This window comes from Pseudorasbora parva, chromosome 20, assembly GCF_024679245.1.
Source record: "Pseudorasbora parva isolate DD20220531a chromosome 20, ASM2467924v1, whole genome shotgun sequence".
Classification (NCBI taxonomy): domain Eukaryota; kingdom Metazoa; phylum Chordata; class Actinopteri; order Cypriniformes; family Gobionidae; genus Pseudorasbora; species Pseudorasbora parva.
Window position 1 is genome coordinate 28,792,379 of NC_090191.1, and position 24,623 is coordinate 28,817,001.

The 24,623-nt window shown below is 36.8% G+C and overlaps 1 protein-coding gene across 1 annotated transcript in view; it reads left to right on the forward strand.

Annotated features, from left to right (window-relative positions):
- The first annotated feature begins 2,396 nt into the window (after positions 1-2,396).
- The window catches only part of nrip2 (nuclear receptor interacting protein 2), a 32,274-nt gene continuing 10,047 nt past the window's right edge, over positions 2,397-24,623 (forward strand). The window contains exons 1-2 of the mRNA XM_067426869.1: positions 2,397-3,030; positions 19,843-20,205. Of these exons, the coding sequence (XP_067282970.1) occupies positions 2,878-3,030; positions 19,843-20,205 (516 nt within the window). The 5' untranslated portion in view covers positions 2,397-2,877. The remainder of the gene's footprint in view (positions 3,031-19,842; positions 20,206-24,623) is intronic.

Here is a 24,623-nt window from a genome sequence, read left to right on the forward strand (position 1 = left end):
GTACTGCATGCATGCAGATGAGGAAAGGAAACCGAAGAGACACTCATTATGTATATTTGAACACACACAAACATACATATATATATTTGAGAAATATTTGCATGTATATACTGTATATACATATAAATTATATATATATATATATTTTTTTTTTTTTTTATTATTTTTTTTTTTTTTTACATTTGTGTGTGTATTTATATATACACAATTATACCCAGTACACACATATTATGTAAAAACTTTTGTTTATTATAAACGTTTATCTTTTATAATATTTTATTAATTATATAATATTAATTATATAATTATATTATAAATTTTTTTGCCATTACAATATTAAGAATTGGGGGGACTTATTTTCTATATGCTTTTTTTTTTTTTGCATTTTATTTTAAAGGGGAAAATAAGACTTCTTGACAAGCATTATGACATTTATCCTGCCATAGTCAATCTGTTTATGAAAAAATATCAAAATCGTTCTACTGAGACTTCCTTGGTCCTAGTTGTCATTTTTGCAAGAATATAACCACTTGGTGGCGCAACAGCTTAATTCTTTACTTAATATATATTTTCACCACACACACAGTTCTGCTATTCGTTAAAACTGCACATAATGCAAATGCAGATTATTTGAATGTTTAAGTGTTAAAACAACTAAGATCATAAATCCCAATAAAAACATGAAAAACATATCCCGCACTCAGATACAGAACAGGCAGCAAAGAGCAGCGATTCTTCTGTATTACAGTGACCTCTTTTCACATAGCCAGCAGCGTGATTTGTACTGGTTGGGAATTGGGGGGTTGAGTGAGGGGGGTGTGACTTTTACTGATTTTCTCTTGTACACCATGTGGCCAAACGATAACATCTCCAGCAAATCAGAGCTGAAGAAAGAAATGAGGCCTTGCATGGTCCTTTAATGTGTCACTGCTATAGTGAGCTGACTCTGATGGATCGCAGGTCTCAAGCTGAAAGAAATGCAGCAGAAACAGCTTGTTCTGCCTCGACGACTGATTTAACAAGTCACATCTGCTCTGTTATAACACTCGGCCTCTCGCAATTCTCAATGTAATTTCAGCTCTGTTTTGAATAACACCAATTAATCAGACTGGTGAAGTCTAAATCAGAATAAATCTGTTCATTTAAATGCTGAATCACAGTGGTGAAGTTTTTTTAAATAAAAGCTCGAAAGTAAAGCCTTGATACTCTATCCTGAGTCATTCTATATAGTACCACTTGAAAAAAATAATTGGCTGCAATCTTTATCTCTGGCTGACCTCATGTCAGTGAAGCAAACCACACAGATCATTGAAAATGTCAACCATGTCACTGTTTGTTCCAAAATATTAACAGACGTCTGCACATCTTCTCTCCTCAACGGGACTTTACACATACATTATTTCAGGGCAAAGACCACTGGATGGACAAAGAGATGGAGCAGGATCTGTGTAAAACTCGACTGTTGCCTGGCATGCACATAGTAGCATATTAATGTATTTACACACTTTACGATGTTTACATTACAAAGCCATTAAAATGGTTATTATTATTAATATTAATGTACAGAGAAATTTGACCTAATACATTTGGGACAATGCCTTGGTGTGTAGCCTATGTGTGACACTGGACCACAAAACCAGTCATTAGGGTCAATTTTTTGACAGTGAGGCGTATACAACATCTGAAAGCGGAATAAATAAGCGGTTTCCAAAAATCTGGAATCTGAGGGTGCAAAAAAATCTACACATTGAGAAAATCACCTTTAAAGTTGTCCAAATGAAGACTTAAGCAACGCATTTTACTACTAATAATACATTTTTAAATATATCTTTAAATGACCCACACAATATACTCAAAAAAATGCTGTGTTAAAACAACTCAAGTTGGGTTGAAAATGTTTGAACCCAGTAAATTGACCCATTCAAACAACCCAATTTCTGGGTTAGTCCACTTTCAACCCAACTTGAATTGTTTTTAACCCAGCAATGTTTTTTTAATTTTTTTTATTTTAGAGTGAATGTATTGTTGGCTATTGCCACAAATAAACCGGTGCGACTTATTGACTGGTTTTGTATTCCAGGGTCACATATACACTATTTATAAATCTTTTGTTGCATGGTGAGCAGATTTTCAACTAGAAAGTCTATCACAGTTTTGCCATACATGTGTGCGTGAGAATGAGAAGGCCAAAGATGAAGGCCAAGCGCAGCATTTCAAAGAAGCCTTCATCATTCAAAGCTAATTAATGTTACATGCTGAAAGAAGTCACTTTAAAAAGACAATATGGGGAGAACGAGATTAAGAGAGACTCGTGGAACAGAGTGAGAGAGAGAAGTGTGAAAGAGAGGTAGGTGGAGAAAGAAAGGGGAGGTGGAGACAGAGAGAGGAGGGGAGGAGAGCTAGAGAACGAGAGGGAAAGAGGGGAGGACGGTTCGCCTCTGCAGCGCTGCAAGGACAGCGTGAACGTCGCTAGGACGCAGACGGACCCGAGCTCTCAACAATCACACATTCTTCACCATGACAATCACTGCACTGGACTGACAGCTGTCAATCCACAGGAGAAGATTATCAGGATCACCTGCCACAGGAGAGATTACAAGCTGCAATAGCGGACTTAAGCGGAGTAATTCCAACTTATGTTTGGTTAGAAGTTGTTATCAAGGGGAAAACTGGCCATTTTTGATCCCTCGGCTGATTTCACGCCTGCATGCACTCACATGTGCATGCTTTAGGGGGAGTGTGTACGAGGTTGTCTCGCTTTGTATCAGGGTCACGGTCTTGCACGGTCTCACCCGTTAGTGCAGTGCCACAATAAGCTTCAGTAGTGCCCGTGATAGTGCAAAGCTCTGTTTATTTAGTCTTTCGTCTACGGGAAACATGAGTGCAGGCAAGAAGGAGTTAGAGATGAGGGACAAAGCCATCATGCACCAGCAGAGGAGACTGAAACAGGCCACCCAGTTCATGCACAAGGACTCGGCGGATCTTCTGCCCCTGGATGGGCTGAAGAGGTTGGGCACCTCCAAAGACCTGGTGAGTGGCTCTTTTGTTGTTCCATAAAATGGTCGTAACAGTTTAATGTACTTACCTCAAATGCTGCGCATGAATATGTGAAAGGATTCATGCACGCAGCATTATATACTGTATGTATGTATGTATGTATGTATGTATATATATATATATATATATATATATATACAAATCATTAAGCACTTTCATGTTTTTTTTGCATCCCATTACACAATGCTCACATGATGCATTATTTAGCGCTCCAGGCATGGCAGTGAGTGTTTCTGACACATCAGTAGATCTGGCAATTTGCTTCCCCTCCATGCTGGTAGATGAGAGTCACACACACACACACACACGTACACACATGACATGGTTTATATCATGGTGAGGACCTCCCATTGACTTCTATTGTACTTGAATCAAGCTAATTATAATTACTACGCTGTTACTCTACCTCTTTGAAAAACATATTTATATTTTTGCGTTAAATTAAGTGATTCATTTGTTAATTTGAGAGGATGTTATGAGGTTGGGGATGAAAATTGTGTTCTTGCTAAGAGCAATCTATTTCTATTAGGTGGGTCTTTTGGTCACCTGAGAAACATGTTAATTTTTGATATAACATAATGGAAGAAAAAAATAGTATAAAATATGTAATTAGTTATACTAAAAGTATTGTCAAACAAGCAAGAGTGGCGACATGAATGTGATTCAGCAGTAGGCACAAGGATTCAGGGAATCACAATCGTGCGTATATATAGACAAACAACACAATTGCTTTTATGCAGCAGTTCAGTAAGCACAAAGTTAATAATATTGAGTTTCATCATTTTTTTATGCCAACAAATGCTGTCATGGATATCCAAAACAACACATAATAGCATTTTGTTTCTGAATTAATCAGTGTTTCAAATTCTAAAATAAAATGAAAGGTTGAGTGAATAATTCAGTGACTCATTCATAAGAACCACTTGTTTCTTAAACAGATCAGTTGACTGAAAGACGTGATTGTTTCTAAAATTGCAAACTGTCTGAGTAGTTACTGTACATTTGATAAAGAACCTACTTTGTGACCATTTTAAAAAGTATGTATGAGTGAATGAAATCTAGACATACTGGCCATTCACATCTCCTCTTTCATGAATTAATGGGATAGAAAACTGGGTTCGCACTTCAGAATCACGGCGAAAGAAACATGTGGTCCGGTACTTTTAGCTTTACTTTTAGCCGTCGGACAAACTATTTCCACATATATATATATGCGAAAAACAGAGAGATATGTCTATTAGGATGCAGGAAATGAATAAAGGTTGTCACTTTTCATCACCTAATGGCATAAAGAAGTAACCTGAAGAAAGTCACTGACAACAGACACCCATTGCTAATACACACACTGACCGAGATTGATGACTGGAAATAATTGTTAATAAATAATGTTATAGATACTTATTAGGCTACTCATTTTTGTACTGTTTTTCCTCATCAACAACAACAACAACAACAACAAAAAAAAAAAGTCGAGGTTACATAAGCAAGACAGAAAAATCATAAATGGCCTCTACTGGCTTCTGTGTCTGGCTTCTACTGGCTTCTATGGAGTTGAAATCTCCGTAACGGTGCGCAAATTAATCCTCTCATGAATTAATCAGAACTCCATATTTCCACACAAGATTTCTCACAGCTTAAGCTCTCTAGCTTTTTCCCAACATATTTTTAGTCATCAACATCAGAAGCTTAGAGAGAAATATTGGTGGACACACACATAATGGGTTATCTCATGGCAAGATAATTATAATATTTTACCCCTAATCCTAACGCTTACAAACACACTTTTCCATGTTAATCCCTTTATGAAGTCTCAGTGGCACCACAAGTTCCCCACAATGTAGATTTATCACTACCTAAACACACACACAGTAATAGGCCAACAATAAACCAAGAGGTAATGTCCCGTTCATTTAGCGATTTCCTCTTCCTCTGTCATTAAATTGTACTGGTTCTGTCTGTCTGCCATAATAACTGTCCCGCTGTCATCTCTAGCCACTACTCTGATTAGATGGCACATACCCAAACTCCCAGCGCGCACTCCAAGAAACCTTCAGAATATGAGCACGCATGCGTGGTGTTATGTGTGTGCCTATGATTAGAGAGAGCGTTTAAATGATCTCTATGCACAGCAGGGAAGAGCTGAACCTTGTGTGCACAGCTTACGTTGTCAGAGCCTCTAAAATGTGTGAGCTAAAGATAACTGGCTGTCACAGGCAGAGGAGTCTTGTGTTTTTGTCTCACATCAATTTAAAACGCTCAATGTGTCTCAAGAAATATCCTATTCTGCTTTTTTTTGTGTGTATTACTATGCAGCTGTTTTTGCTTGTCAACCACCATCTGGGTTTGGTTGTCAAAAAAACACCAAAAAACAACAACAATACAATTCTCTGCCTCTTTCTTGTTTCATGAAGGCTGTCATAAGCAATTATTCACCAGATTCCATCTTGACGCTCACGGATGGCACAGATGTGTCACGCTTGTCCTGCCGTGAAGAGTCCGAGAGGGCAGACAGATACCTACTGACAGTTAGACAGATGGTACTATCTTGTTGCGCTCTACAGTGGGCTGTTTACCTCTTAAGGGCAAGAGGAAGATTATGCCATGCGTTTAGATGAATGAACTGCAGGGTGTGAAATACAGATCATTTTGGATAAGTTGAAAGCCCCAAAACAAATTTCAGTTAAATTTATAGTTATAATTTATAATTTAATGTATTTAATGTATTTAATGTATGTATGTTTCCAAAGCATTTCAATGACGCTTCCATAACCACAGACATCGAGGAGGTCTATAGAAAAATAACTGTTAGCATTCTCATTTATCTCAATGTTAGTTGCTCAGCTGGGACAGGATCCCTGGAAATAAATAACAAATTATATATGCTACTAACGTGCATTAAAGGAACTGTATGTACATAAAATATTTCAATTCATCATAAAATAACCCTGATATGTCACTAGACATTAAGAAATCATGTTAATTTCAAATACTTTTATCACTGACAACAGTAGTCTGACCAGTATATTGTCATTTAAAAGTTGTTGTTGCAGCCCTCAACTGATGTTGATGTTTTGGCCTGAAGCTCCACCCTCCACCTATCGACCAATCACAAAGTCAGTAGTGATTCGGCATCCGGGGGGAGGGGGATACACCGCTCTGCAGTCATTTGAAAGTGATTGCAGTACCAGTTTTGGCCACAATCTTACAAACACTTCCTTTAAAGGCACAATATTTAGATCTTTGGATTCAAATATCCAAAAAGCAGTAGAACAATGTTATATATTTTGTGGAATTGTGTACATTATCCCAAATGTTTCTTTGAATGTTTAAATCCAGAGAAATAAACGATTTTAACCAGGACACGAACCGGGTCCATGCGTCACCTATCAATGACATCATACCCACATTACCCTTAATGCAAACTGTGGAACCACTACAGACACTTTTATGTGTTTTATTAGACAGGTGAGCAATTTTTTGGATACATTAATCAACAGAAAAATAATCACTGTTATACAGCTCAACACGTTTAGTCTTATTGTTTAAATCTTGTTTTCATGATTTACAGCGAGTACCATGTTTTACCATGTCTAAGAATGTTCTATCTTACTGCAGTGTGCAACAATTGTCTCATAGTAGCCGCCGAGCGTATGCACAGAGTAGCATTATAACATAGCATAATTCTAATGATGAAACAACGCTGCATTACCGCACATCCGCGCGTGGAAGAAGCGGAAGCGGTCGTCTTCGGAAGCTTTGTAAAATCAAAGCATCATCAAGCTACACCTTTGTTTTGACCTCTAGTGGCAAAAAATTACATATTGTGGCTTTAAATACTAAATTAGTTGTTCTAATTTAGCAGACTTTAAGTATAGCAATTTAGTATACCAAAAGTACATTTGCAGGGTATTTATAATTAAGTACATAATTATGTAAATGTATTTGTAGTATACTAAGCATAAAAGCAACACAAGGCTTAAATATATGGGGAATGTAATCAAGGATAAAACAGAACAGGTTTGGGAAATGATTAACAACAAGGGAAACTAATAGAGAGAACTAAGACAGGCAAAAAAACAGGAACATAAGAAAGTGAAAACATAATCAGTACAATGCGAGACTGTCAAATATTTTTGTATAATGACAGATAAACTGTATAATTAATACATCTGACTCCTCTGAATGCCACTGTCGATTCATTGATAGGCAATGATTTTAGAAGTGTTCTCAAGGCACCCTGGTTTGCTGCTCTAATTAACCTACGAGTGTCACGTGAAATGGTTCTGGTTATGTAACCTTAGGTTTGTTTTTCAGCCCTTAGGCCCTCTGCAGTCCCCTCTTCTCTCTCTCATACTGCCTTGTTCTCTGTTACCATGAACTAGAAAAGCAAAGCATTGAGCATGAAAAGGGCACACTCAGATCGTCCCTCATGCACGGGAGATGTGGATGGAGTGAAAAAGAGAAAAATGCACTCCTTACTTCCTTACAATGCTTCTAAATGCACTGAAGAACTGTGTGCTGTTTATGCTGCCGCTATTTGATGAATTATATAGTCCAAGGCTGCACATTTCTCACCATTCAAAGATGTGGGTAGACAATGACTGAATGTGTATGTTAAAGTTGAAGCACGTACGACTGACAGCCTGCTTGCATACATATACATATACATCGATCAGGCATAACATTATGACCAGGTGAAGTGAATAATACTGATTATGTAATCATCACGGCATCTGTTAGAGGGATATATTAGGCAGTAAGTATAAGAGCCCAATCTCACTAAAATTCATATGATTGTGCAATGTTGTGGAATATATACGGCAAAATAAGTTTTGCCATACATATGGTACGCAGTTTTTCGTGCGCATATGATACACAGTTTTTCGTGTGCATATGATATGTACTTTATGGCATATTATACACACAAACCTCCCATCCCCATCCTACCCAAGAGTGTGTCTTATACACAACATAAAGTGCGTATCATATGCACGCGAAAAACTGCGTATATGCATTGCAAAACTCATTTTGGCATATACACTCCACGACATTGCACACTCATACTATTGATACGCATTCTCATGTGATCGTGTTGCAAGTAAACATTTTGTCCTTAAAGTTGATGTGCAAGTAGCAGAAAAATGAGCAAGCATAAGGATTTGAGCGAGTTTTACAAGGGCCAAATTGTGATGTCTAGATGACTGGGTCAGAGCATCTCTAAACTGCAGCTCTTGTGGGGTGTTCCCGATCTGCAGTGGTCAGTGTCTATCAAAAGTGCTCCAAGGAAGGAACAGTGGTGAACCGGCGACAGGGTCATGGGCAGCCAAGGCTCAGTGATGCACGTGGGGTTACAAAGGAGGTTACATCTAAATATTTTCTGTAAAAAGCTAGGATATGTTATAATATTATAATTTGTTGCTTTGCCTGTTTTTGAAGTGCACAATGTCTCCTGCCATTTAAAGGCCATTTAGTAAAGCAATGCTATTCTGATGTTTACATCAGTCCACATTGCCGCTTTAGCCTACAACCTGTTTGAGAGTTGCGACCATGGTGAGTGATAAAAATGCATTCCAGTGCTGGAAATTCAAAAATCCTTTCGTCCAGAAATTTGTAAAACCTCAGAGTAAGCAACTTTCCAAGCACCTCAAATCGGGGCTGTGTTGCAAACCAATATCACTCTTTAAAAAAAACGTTCTCTATTGGCATGGTTCAGTGAAGAACTTATAGAGTACTTCAGATTATTAAAATATTCTTAATGTTAAGAAAAAACGGTTCTTTTAAGAACTGTTCACGTATAGCCTAGAAATCTAGACGCACCCTAGCGGCAGTAGATCTAATTTGCCGCGAGTGTTGTCTAGCAACTCTCAATACAGTTCTGAGCTGTAAAAACCAAACTCTGGTAGAGCCAATCGCATCGTGTATAGAGTCAGTGGGCGGGGCTTAACATAATGACGGCAGAGTTGTGCTTGCGTGTTTCTAGTAAACACAGAAACTGGCGAACGGCGGTGTTTCGAATAAGCTTTGACTGCGACTCTGGAAGACTCAGAGTTAAGCTTTTCTCTGAGAAAAGAACAAAGAATGACACTGAAGTCATTCTTAAAAAGGGAAGATGTGTTCTGAGTTTTGCCGACTAGATACGGTGAAAATGTTTAATCTGTCAACTCTGCTTCACCTTCGTTGCTGTGGTTGTAGCACTATCTAATTGTGTATACGCCGTGCAGAGGGATTTTGAAAGACAACCGTTTATCCCGCCCCTCGGATTGAGCCCTGTCAGTGGTGAGTTTCCAGACCAAACATCTTGATGTGGGTCTGGCTAGTTCACTTAATGATTCTTTGGGGAACCCCAAATGGATCTTCTATTTTATAAAATGTAATTTTAAGAGTGCTATTCACACAAAAACAAAATGGTGTAAAGATTAATAACAAGACAGTAATGGGATATTTGTTTTGACTCATTGATCCTGTTTTGCCAATGAGAAACCGGTGGGATTAAATGGGTTAACGCTAATTATTAAGGTTACTTGATGAATGGCTGAGCCTTTTTTCCTCACCTCAGTCCCTCTTCTCCATCTCTGAGGGATTGTCAGGAGCTGTGATACAAAATGTTCCTTCAGGAGAGATGCTAAAAATACTACCTGTGTCAAGGGGGGAAATAAACAGCTGTATAGTAGCTTCATAGAAGATAAGGGAAAGAGGTAAGATAAATAGGTTTAAAGAAAAAGAGGAAGAGAGAGAGAGCGCAGCTGGCTGTCTGGTGCTGGGGCGGGAGATCAGCCATTACACTGGTCACATGACATGAGAGAGGAGCCTGTTGCTGTCCGATAATTAGTCGTTAATCATAGAGAGAGAGAGAGAGAGAGAGAGAGAGAGAGAGAGAGAGAGAGAGAGAGAGAGAGAGAGGGAGAGAGAGAGAGAGAAAGAGAGAGAGAGAGAGCTATTTTAAGTCCAAAAGGCTTAAATCATGCATGTACTATTAAAAATAAAAGTTTTTTATTGTCATATGGTTCCATTTTCTATGTGCTAAAGGTTCTTTATAGTTAAAAAAGGTTGTGTTCCTGCAGGTCACTGCTCAATTAGTGCATTAATGTCTTAAAGTTATGAAACAGAAATGCTGTGAGAGGGACAGTGCCCATTGTGCGAACCTTATTCATTTCACCGTTACTAGACACTGACATCTATTTACCCACAATTCAACAGTACAGCTGTTTTTGACATGCTGTTCTAGCCCAAACATAATTTTCTGATTATACAACGATCAGCTCCGTCAGGTTGGGACAGAGATTTTTCTCATTCAGACCAAGAACTGCAATTGCCCCCAAACTACCAATAGCACACATCTAATTCACAGACCTACGCAAATGATTCATGAATCATTCATGCAGGCCCTTGCAGCGTCCACAAGTTAAAATGGATTTTTTAATAATTCTTCTGGTGGGATTGAATAGATTTAGAGGGGAGATTTGCATTTGATCATAATGTGTCCATTGCATTTCTGAATTTAAAATGACCATTTAGAAGTATTTATATAAAAATTGAAATGATGCAGCAAAAACAAACGTTTCTTAACTGCACTGTTATATCCCCCTGTTTTACATAGACTGTATATTAAGAACCGTATAATGAAAGGTGGCCATTTGACTAGTGTTTTTTTCTTTTTTTTTGTCTGGTGTGTCAATGACTTTATATAATCTGACGCACAAGGTTACGGAGTCTTTTCAAATCAACAACTATCAGTACCACACAAGAGCATCGCTCTATCAAGGCAACGTGACTCAGTGGCTGAGGTACAGCCAGCTCTAAAAGGAGAGAGAGAGCGAGAGAAACATAAAGCTATGATCAATCCTGTCAAAATCAATCTACTTGCTCTATGAGCAAACCCAGATAAAGAGAAACATAGGTAATTAAGTTTCTTTTGCCTTTAAAAGCAGACTGAAAACCTTTTTTATTCAATTTTTTGTACATTTACGCTGAAAAAAAGGAGTAAAATTACTAGTAAATTTCCACATAACACTGAATTAAAAGTGAAATTTTGAAGTAGAAAGACTGAGCCACCACAGTATAAAACTCATGGCTCCCAGCATGCATTGCAGCATTAAGTATGTCACCATTGTTGAGATTCATATTATTCTTGATATCTGAAAACTTTAAATACAACCAGGATGTATTTAAAAATCAGAATTCAGAAAGTCTGATCTATAGCAAGAATGTATTGTTGGTGAATATTATTTCTTAATTTAGCCAGTGATGAGTTTAATCAAACACTTTTTTTTCCATGATATTTTTGTTTACTTTTTGACTTGAACAGATTATGCGTCTTGTTAACACTGTAACAAAAAACACAAGCTCATAAAAGCATAAAAAGCCAAGTGTCAATCCCTAACTAAAGTAAACACTGATCACCATAATGGTGACCAAACATTTTCAATAAAACATCAACATCTAAACCACTATTAATTCTTAATAAGAGCTTCTATAGATGTCTTTCAGGGTTGGAGCCAAACTCTGCAGGACAGTAACTCACTAGGACCGAACTTGCTCTAAGTAGAAGAAAACAATGATATAACTGGATCAATTCAGTACCTTTAAAGGTACAGTTATCCACCAGGGAACACAATTATACCTCCTCTGTACCTTTTTTCTTAGAATGCAGTACATTAAGATAATTATTTATAATCTAATAATTAATCACATTATAAATAATTTAATGAATTAAGACATTGCTTTTTAAATGTCTAAAACAAGTAAGAAAAAGCAAAATCCGCAGCAACTGCATGATACTATCATGTTGATATGGAGCAAAAATCCCCCAAAATGTTACCAGCACCTTGTTGAATCTATGCCACGAAGAATTAAGGGAGTTCTGAAGGCAAAGCGGTCCAATCCAGTTCTAGCACGATCCACCTAATAAAGTGGCCAGTGAGTATATATGTATATACGTGTTTCTCAGATGTAAAGGTGAATCAGAGGATTCCAACAGAAAATGAATGACTCTGACTATGTATACATACACATGCATGGTCACACACTTCATTAAAAAGAAAAGTGCTGTAATGACGCTCATCAGAGATGTGTTAACTTATTCATCTTTTCAATAAGAATAAAATAATGGCCAGCTATGGTGCTCATTGTGAAGGTTTTCTCAACAGTTTTCTTCATTCAGATCTAACTTAAAGGCTCTCTGAGATTCATTTAGACTTGTGTGCAAAATTACTGATGTTATCCTCATCCAGAAAGTGATGCAAGGCGGATGTTTTCTAGGCTAAAAACCCAATCTGCACTGTTGTATTGCACTGCAATCAAACCATGCCATCATGGTATGATTTCATTTTTAGACAAACACATGTAGTGTTTTGACATGCATGAGGTAAATGCCCTAAATTATGTATTTTTTGGAACTATGAGGCCAGTCTAACAACCTGAAACCTGGCACACATATACTTTTTTTGTCATCATCCAAATTTTCCTCTGCATGTAAATAAAGTTACAGATGTTCTATGTCTAACTTCACCTGTGTTCTCATCCAAAACAGGTTAAATTGTTAGACGATCAGTACTAGGTCATTGTGGAACCTAGCAAAGCAAAAATACTGACTGTAAAAAACATTTACCTTTAAGTCTCTTAGTTCACTCTAACCATCTAAGCAGAAAGATTAACAGAACTAGTTGTGATTGGTCTGTCAGACACAAGAGCAATGCATTTGGTTTCAGCCAATTTAATCAATCGTATCAATTATAACAATCTAATTGACCTGCTTGTGGATGTACAGCAGCAATAAAGAGCACCTGCAGCATCGTCAACAGTCAAGCCACAGCTGGATAGGTTTCCTCATTTTTTTAAGAGGGTGTCTACAGGAATGTAAGGGCTCTTGTGGAGGTCATTTCATTATGCCAAGATAAATTGAGATTTGCAATAGCATCTCAGCCTTTGACTCCATGCCAGGATATAGTTTCATGCTTGTGTCTGATCACAAGGTATTGGATCTGAAAATATAATGAATAAGAAAACAGATTGCTGCAACCTCTGTGACTTTTTATTTGAGGAAAGAAGATAAAAATCTATAAATCTGTAAGTCTGAAAAACACATCCATTGAAAAATGAAGTGCCACCTGCACCAGGCTGATCTTAAAGCAAAAAGTCAAAAAGCAACAAAACTCTCATTGTGACTGACAGGGATGGGCAATATCTTATTGTTTGCAATATATATGTAAACGCCCACAGCTAGGATCGGATAAGATTTGCATATTTAATTAGCTTCAGCTCCCCTTGTCAGTTCCGTTCACATGAGGGAGGGATTGTTTTGAAAGCGGCAACCAGAATGATTCTTTCGATCACAGGGCTTGTAAAAGTCTATCAAACAAACACAACGATTTATTTCTCATCCACATGCGACTGATTGGAGTATTAATTTTGTATTACTCGGCCTGTCCGATCGGTCGATATAAGCGCGAACTGCGAGCGCGCCCACACACACACACACACGCGTGCACTCTCAGATCAAGAAAGGAATATTATTTCACTATTTGAGATTCAGTGGCCTATCAGCGGGCTTACGTTTTGGTAGCCTGTCTGGAAAACACTCAGCCCCGGGACTACTATTACATATAAAAAAGATGTTTTACTCACATAAGTGTGTTGCACCATTCCTGTCGGATCCAATATAGAAGGCACAGCATTGTGTTTTAATCTTAATATGTCTGAAAATCCAGCTCGACATGAGACTTGTTTAAAAACAATTCTGCAGTAAAATGAAGCGAACAAACGTATAATGTCTTCTTTCTTACACACAAAGAGAGAGCGAGATAGTCTCTGGAACGGTATTCTTTGTTGTATTTTCCTGTAAAAGTTCAGTTAAAATGACAAATATGCATACGTATGTTTTTATTCATACGTCATTTCTGAAAACAGGTTGGGGTTTTACTTTTGCTGTTTGCTTTATTTTTATTTAATTTTTGCCACTGTTTACACCATGAGAGTATGAATAAATACATAATCTGTATTTTTTATTAGAATTATTATTGTGTGATGTTTTTCAGTAGGCCTACAGTTGTGCTATTTAAACATGATCTGTACTTTTACTGAAGAAAAGTATTTCTGCAACCTTTCCATTTCTGCAAAGGATGGTGTTTGGATTTTACTGTTTAATTGTTTTAATGTAATTGGCATATTATAAGAGCCTATTTGATGATGGGTACGATTTACTTTAGATCAATGTTTGTGTTTCTGAGGCTCTCAAGAGTGCATGCAGCTCTCACTAGTAGCCAAAACAGTGGTCAATAATACTATTTTATCGCCACTGATATCGTTATTAAAATAAACACCATAAATATCATGATATAATTTTAAGTCCATATCGCCCATCTGACTGAAGAGTCTGCTGTTGGCCACGTAATAAATGCACTCTTTTTCGATCAATATACAAAAGTCTATTATAAAAAAATGCTATTACATGCCATCTAACCCACAGCTGAGGATCAATGATGATGTTGAATAGCTGGAGGAAATATAATGTTTTGTTGAGCTGACAGATTTATTACCCAATGGTAGAAAAATGTTGACACAAGCATGAATCATTTGAAAGTCTTTCTAAATCAATGCTCATGTTCTCAGGATATTATATTTTTTCTTTATTCTATTCCTTTTTTATCATTTATCTCCACTATATCAATAAAAATAGATTAAACTAAATGAATTCATTTGTAACAAATACTTTACATTATGATTATTTGTTTTACATTATTATAGTATTTCTTAAATATATATATATATATATATATATATATATATATATATATATATATATATATATATATATATATATATATATTTTTTTTTTTTTTTTACTTGTATTAATTAAAATTATTATAACTGACAACTAAGGAAAATCCCAAATTCAGTTTCTCAGAAAATTTAAATATTGTGAAAAGGTTCAATATATAAGACACCTGGTGCCAAACTCTAATCAGCTAATTAACTCAAAACACCTGCAAAGGCCTTTAAATGGTCTCTCAGTCTAGCTCTGTAGGTTACACAATTATGGGGAATACTGCTGACTTGACAGTTGTTCAAAAGACGACTTTTGACAACTTGCACAAGGAGGGCAAGACACAAAAGGTCATTGCAAAAGAGGCTAGCTGTTCACAGAGCTGTTTCCAAGCACATTAACAGAGTGGTAAGGGAAGGAAAAAATGTGGTAGAAAAAAGTGTACAAGCAATAGGGATAACCACACCCTGGAGAGGATTGTGAAACAAAACCCATTCAAAATTTGTGGGGAGATTCACAAAGAGTGGACTGCAGCTGGAGTTAGTGCTTTAAGAACCACTACGCACAGACGTATGCAAGACATGGGTTTCAGCTGTCTCATTCCTTGTGTCAAGGCACGCTTGAACAACAGACAGTGTCAGAAGCGTGTCGCCTGGGCTAAAGACAAAAAGGACTGCTGAGTGGTCGAAAGTTATGTTCTCTGATGAAATTATATTTTGAGAAAGAGAGGAGCGAAAAGAGAGGAGAGGCACACAATCCAGGTTGCTTGAGGTTGAGTGTAAAGTTTCCACAGGCAGCGATGGTTTGGGGTGCCATGTCATCTGCTGGTGTTGGGTTTTAGAGCACTTCATGCTTTCTGCTGCTGACCAACTTTATGTATGTATGTATGCATGTACAGTCTTGTTCAAAATAATAGCAGTACAATGTGACTAACCAGAATAATCAAGGTTTTTAGTATATTTTTTATTGCTACGTGGCAAACAAGTTACCAGTAGGTTCAGTAGATTCTCAGAAAACAAATGAGACCCAGCATTCATGATATGCACGCTCTTAAGGCTGTGCAATTGGGCAATTAGTTGAATTAGTTGAAAGGGGTGTGTTCAAAAAAATAGCAGTGTGGCATTCAATCACTGAGGTCATCAATTTTGTGAAGAAACAGGTGTGAATCAGGTGGCCCCTATTTAAGGATGAAGCCAACACTTGTTGAACATGCATTTGAAAGCTGAGGAAAATGGGTCGTTCAAGACATTGTTCAGAAGAACAGCGTACTTTGATTAAAAAGTTGATTAGAGAGGGGAAAACCTATAAAGAGGTGCAAAAAATGATAGGCTGTTCAGCTAAAATGATCTCCAATGCCTTAAAATGGAGAGCAAAACCAGAGAGACGTGGAAGAAAACGGAAGACAACCATCAAAATGGATAGAAGAATAACCAGAATGGCAAAGGCTCAGCCAATGATCACCTCCAGGATGATCAAAGACAGTCTGGAGTTACCTGTAAGTACTGTGACAGTTAGAAGACGTCTGTGTGAAGCTAATCTATTTTCAAGAATCCCCCGCAAAGTCCCTCTGTTAAAAAAAAGGCATGTGCAGAAGAGGTTACAATTTGCCAAAGAACACATCAACTGGCCTAAAGAGAAATGGAGGAACATTTTGTGGACTGATGAGAGTAAAATTGTTCTTTTTGGGTCCAAGGGCCACAGGCAGTTTGTGAGACGACCCCCAAACTCTGAATTCAAGCCACAGTACACAGTGAAGACAGTGAAGCATGGAGGTGCAAGCATCATGATATGGGCATGTTTCTCCTACTATGGTGTTGGGCCTATTTATCGCATACCAGGGATCATGGATCAGTTTGCATATGTTAAAATACTTGAAGAGGTCATGTTGCCCTATGCTGAAGAGGACATGCCCTTGAAACGGTTGTTTCAACAAGACAATGACCCAAAACACACTAGTAAACGGGCAAAGTCTTGGTTCCAAACCAACAAAATTAATGTTATGGAGTGGCCAGCCCAATCTCCAGACCTTAATCCAATTGAGAACTTGTGGGGTGATATCAAAAATGCTGTTTCTGAAGCAAAACCAAGAAATGTGAATGAATTGTGGAATGTTGTTAAAGAATCATGGAGTGGAATAACAGCTGAGAGGTGCCACAAGTTGGTTGACTCCATGCCACACAGATGTCAAGCAGTTTTAAAAAACTGTGGTCATACAACTAAATATTAGTTTAGTGATTCACAGGATTGCTAAATCCCAGAAAAAAAAAAATGTTTGTACAAAATAGTTTTGAGTTTGTACAGTCAAAGGTAGACATTGCTATTTTTTTGAACACACCCCTTTCAACTAATTGCCCAATTGCACAGCCTTAAGAGCGTGCATATCATGAATGCTGGGTCTTGTTTGTTTTCTGAGAATCTACTGAACCTACTGGTAACTTGTTTGCCACGTAGCAATAAAAAATATACTAAAAACCTTGATTATTCTGGTTAGTCACATTGTACTGGTATTATTTTGAACAAGACTGTATGTATGTATGTATGTATGTATGTATGTATGTATGTATGTATGTATGTAGACATACATACACACACACACACACACACACACACACACACACACACACACACACACACACACACACACACACAGGTGCTGGTCATATACATATACTAATATAATCAAAAAGTTGAGCTATAACCTTACATTCAATTTTTTGAACAGGGTAAGCATATGCTTTGAGTTACAAAAGAACAGCACTACATTGAGAAGATAAAAGAGATGGGACAAAAAAAGGAAGGGAATATCTAGGTTTCTCTGTGTATTTTCAGCTTCCCCTTTGAGGATATCTGGGTGGTTCTTTGAAAAGTCTTGATAATTGTATTATTAGAGAGGCGGATACATTTTTTAAAGCAGATCAAATTGCACACTGCTCTCCTCAGGTTAGCCAGTTAAGGAAATGGCAGCTCTTCTCTAACTAAGTTATTGGGAGAAGAAATCTCATAGACAGTAACGCAGCACCTGCACAATGTACACTGCACAGACTGCCTTATTTATCTAATATTTACTTATCTGTCATAAGCAACAATGTGCAGGATTTGTTTCTGAAATATATCTGAAATATTGTGCAATCTAGCCAAAAGAAATATAACAGAATAATAGAATCCCACTAACATCAAAAGGCCAATGAAACTGAAAGGCATCCGTTTTACTTCTATATTGCATCAGGAACCTTTATTTGAGATGTTTGTGTTTAGTGCTGTTAGCTTTTTGAATGAGACTGAATTGCACCAGCTTGTTAAATCTGCACATTTGCACAAAGGTTGACAAAGTGACACTCACAACCTTAATTTTGGAAAAACAGCTATTTTCTTCCACTTTCCACTTTCCACTTAATGGTGTCTTTCGGGAACCATGGCCAAATCAGACACACAAACATTAGAAGTAATTAAAGCGATGGGAGTCGTTCTGGAGCCGTCCTGTTTGTTAATGGAGTTAACTTAGCACTCAGTGTTTATTTATGCACTTACAATGACTAAAACGGACTGAGAAACTTGTTTATTTCCCACAAGCAATCAAACTGCAACAATTTAAAAGGGAATAACAATTAACATGTATCATCAAAGTGCTCAGCAAAAGAACAATCTAAAAAATAGCTCCACTGGTACTTACTTATATGCACAAGTATCCAATTGAAAGAAATGAGTTTTACATAAATTAGAAATTAGTTTTTCCCAGCAGTTTTACTGAAAGGATTTTTTTTTTGGGGGGGGGGGGGGGGGGGGGCTGGACGTTTGAAGTAGAATAAGAGTGTATACTTTATTGTTATTTTTTTTTTACAATTTATAAGCAATAGTATACAGCTTTTTCACGACAGCGTTGCCAAAACGATCCCAATTCACACCGATCCACGAAAGCGACAAAAGACGCTGTATTATTCATGTCAGGCCAGTAGTTGGCGATGTCACTTTGAAAAACAAAACAATATGGATGAATAAGACATCAGTTTTCACAAATTCACGTTTTTTTTTTTTAGTTTATGCAGACGAAAACGTTTTCGAAAGTTAGTTTTCAGGCCACCAAAACACAAAATACATAAAAAGTTTTGCTTTTAGTCTTGTAATTGGCTCTAAACATTGTAGTCACATGGCAATACTTTCATAATTTTTTTTATTTAATATAATACAATTTATGTAACTTTTATTGTGCATATTTTAAAGGTGTCATGAACTGGCTTTTTATTTTTTTATACTGTTGTCTGAGGTCAACTAATGACATTCGTGTGGTTTTTACATTCAAAAACATCATAATAAATAAGCAATAGGGTATGTTCTACAGCACTGGTTTTGAGGCTCTCTCGAAGCGAACAAACGTATAATGTCTTCCCCACGTGAGCTGGAACTTTATTAAAAATCACACATTTATGATCAGAAGGAAGCTTATGCAGCGACTGTGTTCTTCCACAACCAGGAATAGCACAATATCTTGCTATATTCTTCGGCATGTTTATTGCTGCTAGCTAGCATGATCTGAACAGCCCCATGAGTCGGTGGGCGGGGCTACTGAATTAGACGTGCTGTAGAGGCGGTGTTTCGTCAGGCAATGACGTAAAGATGCGCACACAATCGTTTTCTGCTGGTGTCTATAAAAGTTTTTCTTTGACTAACAAGGACGTTTTCAGCTCTGAAATGTACAGGATATTCTTATATTACCATGACCTTTTATATATCAAAACCTCAAGGGAAAGTTGATTTCTTAATTCATCTCACCTTTAAATTAAATTGAATATTATACCCAATTTAATTAAATAACTTTTTTATAATTACATTTTTTTTTTTTTGCATTCATTGCATGTTGTGTAATTGTGTAAAAAAAAACATATTTAATTTGAAACAGTATTAGGTAAACATAATTGAACATCTGTGTGCATTTACAGAAAATTTTAATACAAAATATAGTAGTATGCTATTTCAAACAGTCATAGCAATGAATGATATATTTTCCTATTCCTGTTTGCCCCATACAGCAGCCCCACAGCATCGTGCAGCGACGCCTCCTGGAGGGCAACATTCCACGTTTGCGTGGAGAGGCCCGGGACATCCCATCTCATGTTCGCTCACCCCTGGCAGACAGCAAAGAGGGCGGAGAGCCAGAGGAGAGGAGCGAGAGCACGGTGGATGACTCCACAGAGGAGAGAGAGTCTCCGGAGGAGAGCGAGAAGAGCCTTAGGTCGGACGAAGATGAGGACGATGAAGATGAAGGGGACAGCAGCGATGCAGGGGGGAAGACAGAGTCCAAACAGAAAGATAAAATGGGAGAGGAGAGGAAGAAAGGCCTAAAAGAGGGCGTGAGAGCATCCACCCTCTCAGCTCTAGTGGTCCAGTGTAAGGTAGGCATTCACACAGATGAGCTGAGCAGAGCCTCAGCCTTTTCAGCTGTATGTATCAGCTGTATAGAAGAGATAACAGCTTGCTGTAATGACAGAACACAAGCTCTGACTCCCTATGACTCATGGGTTTATTTTCCTCGCAGTCGATTGTTGTCTGCAGTCGGGGTTTAGAGGGCCAGTGCGCATCTAAAAAGCCCAAACCAGTGAAACGCCACATGCAAAGTTTATAATAGAGATGACATAACTGGGGCACAAGTGACTCATTGTATGGTGATATAACATCTATCTACCTATCACAGCTTCAAAAACTCATACATAAGACACACAAAGGAAGTATAAGATAAAATGTCCTCCATTCGAAAGTTTGGGGTCGCTATAATTAAAAAAAAAAAAAAATCTTGATCACCAAGGCTACATTGATTTGATTGAAAATACAGTAAAAGCACAATTTTATAACTCATAAATATATATTTTAAAATGTAATTTATTCCTGTGATGGTAAGGCTGAATTTACAGCATCATTACTCCAGACCAGTGTCACACGATCCTTCAGAAATCACTCTAATAATGCTGATTATTATCAATGTTCAAATCGAGTGTGCTGTTTATTTGTGTGTAAACTGTGAAAGAAACCGGGTCCCAGAGTGGATAAATCTGAAACCGACACCTTTGTGTTTTCGTGTGTACAGCCAGCCAATTTGTATATTTTATGTCAATGTATAAACAACCCGCACCTGACCAACGTTTTCAACTAACCCGCCCGCAACTCAGACCGCAAAAAAAGAAAATATTGTACCCAACCCGCATTTTTTAAAAGTAGTAAACGCTCTATAATATCCATTGATCCAGCCTGTGTAGGAGAGAAATGTTTCAGGTCCTGACGTGCGCTTAGAGGTGCAGTGGCGAGAGCAGGCAGTTCTTGAGGAGGCCCACCATTGTCCATTTCAGCTGTCTAGATGCATATTACTGATGAATGTGATGTTTATGTTTCGACCCTGCTTGGAAAATTCATTAGCAGGTCAACTGAGAGAAAACTGAGAGAAAAGTGTGAAAGCCCTTAGGAGCACAAAGTCGCAAACTGTTCTTTTTCTGTGTGCTGTATGATACAGCCTAGTGTTATGTAATAAACGTGTTATGTGTTTATCCAGCCTAATCGAAGTGTGCGTCTCTCCCCCGACTTTCCCAACAAAAATCCAGCCCTGGAATGTATACCCCAAAATGAGTTTCATGCACACGGTTTTCGCGTGCATAGGATATGCACTTTATGGCGTATTATGCGCACAAATCACCCACCCCACCACCCCCATCCTATCCAAGAGCGCATCCTACCCATAGATGCGAAAAACTGCGTAGCATATGCACGTCAAAACTCTTTTTGGCGTATACTTTCCACGAGATTGCACACTCGTACTATTGATACGCATTACCATGTGATCGTGTCGGACATTACTGAGTTGTATGTGTTTAAAAGTATATATTGAAATGGTACAAAGGCATTTCTCAGTTTAACGTGTTTGGAAATCGGGCATTTTCTTTATTTCAAACGACCCGACCAACCGCGACCCAAATATCAATAAAAATATTTTTGGATGACTTGTTACCGCGGTTAATTTGATGGTAAGTAGCAAATGTATTTATTGTAATTTTATCGTGAGATTTTGCCTCACTTTCTACCATCGCAAAAATCTCACAATAAAATAATTTTTAATCTGGCATTCCATCTGGATGTAACGCTGATACAATACAAACATTTTACGTATACAGCTAAACGTGCCTCCGTGTGGATGGGGCCTAAATTGAAAGGAAACACAAGAAATACAGGTGGATTAATGACATACATAACACTGAACAACATAACCTGGACAATAAATGTCTTTACTTTTGATCAGTTTAGTGTGTTTTTGTTGAATAAAAACATCAAAATCTTATTGACCCCAAACTTTTGAATGGTATATGTGAAAGGAACAGGATTAGCTAATGAATTTCAATTACGTCTCCATTGTTCGAGGTTACTGAACACATTTTTCTTTTTTTTTAATAGCTAAAAAGATCAGTATTCTTTTGAATTAATTTCCTGAACTTCTCCAAATGTTAGAGATTACTATTATTAATTTTAAATGATTTCCTCAGGTCAGGAAATATCTCTTCTTAATTTCCCTGATGTTTGAAGGTTTTCCAGCACCATCCATTTCCTTTAAACGATTCTCTGTTTTACTCTAGAGCAGACTGAACATCATCAAAATCAGCCATCTTGCAGAACCCCCTCTCCATCAGCCTCTATTCATGCAGTGATTGAGCGCAGTAAAAATAGGACCCTAAATTAAAGCAGATTGGGTGTGAACCAAACAGCAGCTAATTTCCTCTGCCAACACTTTTCAGCTGACAATTCAAGAACAATCAATGGCTCTTTGAACTTAAATGAGTCAATCATGAAAATGTCTAACGTGATGTTACTTGATGTGATAGCCTGTCCAGTTCATCGCATGGCTATAATGAAGGCACAGTTAACTGAGTTTAAGTAGGATAATGTACATCCAGCCGGTTGATTTCGCAGAATAAATGGGCTTATTCTGAAGGGGTTTCTTCTGCGATAACAAATGGCTGAATGTAAATTACACTGCTTATTACACAGCTAAATGCCACATAATTAGACACAATATTGACTGGAGTTGATATATTTTATTAGAGTTCAAACTAGACAGACATGTATTTCACCACATACATAATTATGGGCATACTGATTTGAGATGAAACTGTTTTAAAATCTCATGTGTTTGTTATCTTATAATCCATTACACAAAAAAATTATTGCAAAATGGCAGCAGCTGCATTTGTATGAAACAAGAGAGGTAGATACTCAAATGATATAACTAAATAATTGTACATCAAATATTGATTTCAGTTTAATATTATATTTGCTAATCAAACGCAAAACTTTCATGAAAAAAAAGGATGAGTCTGTTATTTTTACTGGTATCGAGGAAAAACATACACTGTAAAAAATAATTTAGAAAAAAAGTTACCTGGTTGTCTTAAAATTTTGAGTTCATTGAAATTAACATTTTGAGTTAATAGAATGAACATTTTTTGAGATTCGACAATCTTTATTAAAAGATTATTAAAAGCTTTTGTAAGCATATTTGGTAATTGTATGTTTTTTTTTTATTTATCAAAAAAAGTATCAATTTTTTGATGATTTATAAAAAAAATTATGTGGTTCAGATAAATTTGTGAGAATGACCAGCCGACTGCACATTGTTTCTTCATTTTTTTATACTTAAAAATGAGTTTAAAAAATAATAATAATAATTTTGACATTTGACATTACACTGTAAAAAATGATTTAGAATTTTTTTGAGATTCGACAACCTTTATTAAAATATTATTAAACGATTTTGTAAGCATTTTGGGTAATTGTGTGTGTTTTATTTCTGAAGATGCAGTGAAACATGCCAAATAGTGCTATTTTCATGAAAAATTTGATGTGGTTCAGATACAACAATATTTTGAGTTTCTATTTATTAAACAAATTTCCTTCATTATTTAACTCAAATTTTTAATTTCAATAAACTCAAAATTTTAAGGCAACCAGGTTACTTACTTTTTTAAGTTAGCCAACCAACATTTTTTACAGTGTAGGATTCCATTGATTACTTAATTACACGCATTAGTTATCATGAATTAACAAAACAATATTTTATAACAAATGAATCAGTTATGTTAATTTCTACAAATACAGTTTTTTAAAATGTACAAATTTTAAATGTATTTAATCTATAATGAAAAAAACATGAATAAACCAACATATTAGCATTAACATACAATAACATATTAGCATTAACCTAGATTTATAAATACTGTAAAAATTATTATTTTATGACACCTATAGGGACAGATTTACTAATATTTCTGGGGCGGACCTGTCATATGCATTTGTAGGAGTATCCCTTTCAGGCACAAAATTTATGAGAGTATTTAAATGAATCACGCAAGCTGATTTACTAAGGATTGCACTAGTCAATTTACTGGTATTTACGCCATTATTTAAAGGCCAAAACATTAAACCAGACACTGATTTGCGCTGCTCTTGGTAGATTGCGTTGGTTATTATGGAAATCATCCGACTTTTGTTTCATTTGCGCGTCGTCAGTAGGCCATGCGCAGAACTTTCCACTCCCATTGGCGCTTTTATGGTTTTGCACTCTCACGCTAATTTACCCTGTTTGGTAAATCTGGCCCCTATTGCTAAAAATGTAACCCTACTGTATAGTATTCTCTTTTTATCATGTAAGAAAGAGACCACAAAGTGATACAAGAGACATAAAAATAGTACAATTACGTAGGATTGCTGGGTCATTATACAAAAAAACATTTGGCTATGACATGACTGTCCAATCATAATGAAGTATTCCAAAAAG